Source organism: Entamoeba invadens (genome assembly GCF_000330505.1).
Source record: "Entamoeba invadens IP1 unplaced genomic scaffold scaff_1105074725685, whole genome shotgun sequence".
NCBI lineage: Eukaryota > Evosea > Mastigamoebida > Endamoebidae > Entamoeba > Entamoeba invadens.
Genome location: NW_004443547.1, coordinates 31,680 through 36,487, shown reverse-complemented (window position 1 = coordinate 36,487; position 4,808 = coordinate 31,680). Strand labels below are relative to the sequence as shown.

The following is a 4,808-nucleotide window of genomic DNA, read 5'->3' as shown; positions in this document are numbered from 1 at the left end:
GTCTTCATGTTGTATAGAGAGATCTCTTAAGACCAAATGGTTTACCTCTAAAATAAAAGCTCTTTCCATGTCAACCATCCGCAAATTGCCAAGTATGAAAACTGTTAATTTTTCGTCGCTTCAAACGCTTTATATTAACTCGTCATTTTTCAACAATGATATTAAAGATGTTGAATATATTCTTAACACTACTTCTCTCAAAAGAGTATTTATATATTACACACAAGAAAGTGTTGTTTTTGAAGACTGGACGTCTTATTTCAAGAAACGTGAAAATGTCGATTTCATCTTTAGTATTTATTGTTGTGTTGAACCAGAAATTGTTTCAAATTTGCCCGCCAATGTCCACGTCTCATTTTTCATATTATGCAAAGCGTCAGAAAAATATCAATGTTTCCCATTGGCTAATATGATTTTAGATAGAACTTATACTTCTCAATTAAAAACTATTTTGAAAATCGAACAGTCATTTACTTTGGGTTCGGAGTACATTGAAAAGTGTGTCAAACAATCATTAGTCACTGATTTGTTATTTTTGAATATCAATAAGAACGGTTTCGGGTTTAACAAACAATTCGTGAATGAACGAGAAAATGACAAATTTAGTTCAACTGATTTTTCCAATTGTGAAGTGAAAAATGTCGAAATTTTGAATTTTTCATTTGATAAAATGACACTTCCATCGTCAACTCAAACACTTCAAATTGATAATTCAAATGGCACTATTACGGGAAATTGCAAAATTACAGGGTTACAAATTAAAAATTCAAATGTGAATCTTTGTGATATAGACGACGAACAGTTGAACAATTTTGTCTATTTAAAAAGTGAGATTTTGAGTATTATTCACAACAACATTAAACATGAAAACAAACTTTTTTTGGATTTCGACAGATATACAAATTTTGAATTTTGTAATGATAAACCAATGACTATTGTGTTCATTAAAAATGGAAAAGAAGTTGGAGAGGCGAAACTTAAACAAATAAAATACAACTCATCAGACAAAATGTTGGAAAATATTGTTATGGGAAGGTCCGTCCACTTTTTTAAAGAAGCAGAAGCACTTGAAAATATCTTTGTTGAATGTGGATTTACAGTATGTGAGAATAATTATAAATTCCCCCGCTTCAGAGATGTTAATATGACGGATAAAGAGATTAGAAAAATAACGATAAATCACTTCGAATTCACATTTTGAATAAATTCATTTTTATTTTTTTAATTAAAATTGTCAAATTAAAAATATTTTAAATTTAATTGACCATTAATTTTTTATATTTTATTTATTTTTATTGTTTGTTTTGTTTTAATTAAAATGTTAAAAAAAAGCAAAAGCAATGATTGATTTAAAATTGAATAAGGAACTTTTGAGTGATTATTTCTTCTCCCTTTTCATTATATTCTTCTTTGGTAAGACTTCTTTCTCCAAAAAAATGACTTTGTGATATTAAAGAGCCACCAATCCATGCAGCAATTTTAGGGTCTTCATAAGTTTGAAACTTGTATGGTCTTTGAGAATTCATATTTTTAAGTTCCTTTTCGAGTCTTGCCTCAAACCCATTGATCTTCGTGTTACCTCCACCCAACACTATATTAGACGCTAATAGATTTCTTATATCATAATCTAATTTCTCAATACCTTTAGATACAAATTCTTGAATACCCTCAGCTGTTATATCAATAACAGCTAGATTGAAAAGAGCTTCTGGGAAGCCATACCTTTTTCTTGCAATTATCATTTCTTTACCATCTGGCAATTTGTAACTTTTCTCAAGTTCTTTCACGTCTTTTTTGATCTCATCGTTGACATCAAGAGCTGTATAAAATAAAGTTTCTTTGATATTTTCAACAGCTTTTTTCATTTCAGGAGTATTTAAAGAATACCCTTTACCATTCATTCTCTTGATGAAATTTTGAGTCAAATCATTACCAGCAAAATAGTGCTTAAATTCGATGCATGGCATTGAATATCCATCATACATGACACCAATTTGGGTAACTCCATCACCAGACTCAATACAAAAACCACATCTTAAATCCTTACCAATAATTGTAGAATAAGTTGAAGGACACATTAGAAGCGAAGGTATTTTGTTATTCTCAAACATAATTTGTACTATCTTATTTCGATCATTTTTTGGATTCATAACTGGTTCAATATAAAGAAGTGGGTGCTCCTTTGGTTTGATTTTTAATTCATTGTAAAATACACGGTGCCAGAGCTGCTCCATTGTATCCCAATTTTTAATAAGACCACGTTCTACAGGGGAGATGCCATTTTGAATTGTTGGAATAACAGATTTTGGATTTTCGCATTCACCCATTCCTATTTTGGTTAAACTTGAACCATTGTCAATCACAACTGCCATGACTCTTTTTGAATTGAAACTTGTAATTACCATTTAAATAACAAATTATTATTGTGTAATAAACTACACAATGTGTAATTTTTATGTTTGATAAATTGTAATAGTTTTTCATATTTGTTTTATTCATGTTGAAAAAAATAAAATTGAATTGGATTTGAAATTGATTTTCAAGTTTAATGTATATAAGAATAAAATATTGTATATATAAACTAATTTGAAAATAACCTTATGGTTGCTGTTGAAAAACAAAACTGAAACTAAATACTGATTATCACATAATGGCACCCTTGTCATTTTTATTACATTTCCTAAATTCGAAATAAATTTTCGAATTTAAATACCAAATAAAAAAGTCATATCATTAAATTAATTATAAAGACCCTCATATGAAATAAAAACAAGTTTGAATTGCATATCAGAACAATACAAATCAGTTTATTTGATGTTATAAAGTCTACATTTCTAAGAATTTGTTCAAACAGTGAATCACACTTGAATTGAATTTTTATGTTTTTTTTATTTTTTTATATTTTTTGAATGGTTTTAAAATAAATATTATTTTAATTACTCTACCGACACTGTAAAGTTAAAATGGAATTACATTTTATAATCAAATACAAAAAACCAAAAATAAAAATTGAAAATATCCAAATGCGACCTAGTAATTTACCGTCGTGGCATATAAACACTCTTCATTACAAATATTAACAATAACAAAAATCGAAATAATCTTTTTTTAAACATTTTTATATGTAAAAACAAAACAGATAAATTTAAACAACACAATTTACTCATAATCAACAGATAGCAATGTCAGTAATAAAAGATATCCTGAACATATTGTGGCAAACATTTGTAATACTCCAGATGTTTCAAAATAATTGGTGCGAGAGATATCAATCAATACCATTACAATTGAGGATAAAATTCACTGACATAAATGTTGATCCTTTTAGTCTTTTGACAAAATGTTCTGAAAGTTCTGTTTTTCGACAAGATGCTTTGGTCGTCCAGCCCAAAAATTCAATTAAAAATGAGACACAAAGCAAAGATATATTGTTTAGAGAGTAATCCATTTTAGGATAATTTGTATGGCCTCTCAAGCACTTTTTGGCGACTGAATGACAATATTTCATGTTTAGAATCAATTTGTGAGATTGTGAGACTATATGACAAGTAATACTCGTTGCCATTCATTAATTCCCTTGTTGTTGAAGATTTGGAATGTTTCTGGAGTTTGGGTAACGTATGAGCGCAGGACTGGGTGAGAGAATACTCAGGATTGGATGCAGAGATGTGATTATTTTGCGACCCTATCATGAGCCAGCCAACATCGCGGATTCACAGTTTCCGTGTGGTTACTTTATTCAATATATTTAATAAATAACATATACTAAATGTACATTTAATAAATGATAAGAAACAACCTTGTATATCATTGTGATTGATTATCAAATTCAAGTTTAAATATCAAGTTTTTTTCTTTTTAATCTTTGTGTTTACCATCGATAAAATTCGTTAAGATATTTATTGATGATAATATATATCAACTTTTTTATCAAATTGATAAACAACATTATAACCCATTTTTGTATTTTTTAATAATTTACAATTATAAGAATAATATTCTATAATTTTAAAAATACAATATGCTTTATTCAAAAAATACAATGTTAATTTTTTAATTATAGTAAAGACCTGCGAAATACCTACATAAACCACGTGGCATTTTTATATTAGAAAAAACTTAAAAAGAGAAAAAATAATTTGTAAAATGATAAAAATGGTTTGAAAATCCAAAAACGAACAATTTTTTATTTGACCAATAAAAAAGGCAAATTTAAGTTTCGAACCATCTTTTTGATAATTCAAAGTTATATTTTTTTCAAAGAAAAGTCCAAACTAATGCATCAAACTGTTTTTTGACCAAACATCATTTTAAAATGAAAGATTTTTTTTGTTTTTTATGAATAAATGATAAAATTTGAAAGATGTGTATTTTTCGAAGACACATTTTTTTATTTTTTTGAAAAATATGGTTCTCATAACTTCGGATTGTGTGATCGAGAAACCGTGGAATTCAAGAACCAATTTAATATAAACTTCATAAGCAGATTTGATATTCAAATATTTGTATTTAAGGCCTTAAACGCACAAATAAATCAAGATGTGTCATTTCAAAAGACACATCTTTTTTATTTTTTTCTATTTTCCATTTTTATTTTTGAACACACGTTATTATTTCGTTAAGTTTACTCTTTAATTATTTATTTCAAAATCATCAATACTATGATGAAATTGAAATCTATTATGTGAAATAACAAACAATAACAATTATAAAACTATTTATGTTTTAGCTGGTATAAAAGCAGTGAAAAATCACCTTATGTGTAAATGATTAAGGCAATTATGTTACTTGGTTTTATCATAAGTTAT

General features: G+C 27.2%; 1 protein-coding gene across 1 annotated transcript; it reads right to left on the bottom strand.

The window, feature by feature from the left end:
- Window positions 1-1,349: 1,349 nt before the first annotated feature.
- On the bottom strand, window positions 1,350-2,372 carry EIN_386610 (actin, putative; the record flags this gene model as incomplete). The annotated part of the gene is made up of 1 exon (XM_004258710.1): window positions 1,350-2,372. The coding sequence occupies one exon, from the start codon at window positions 2,370-2,372 to the stop codon at window positions 1,350-1,352; it is 1,023 nt and encodes a 340-aa protein (XP_004258758.1).
- Window positions 2,373-4,808: the final 2,436 nt, after the last annotated feature.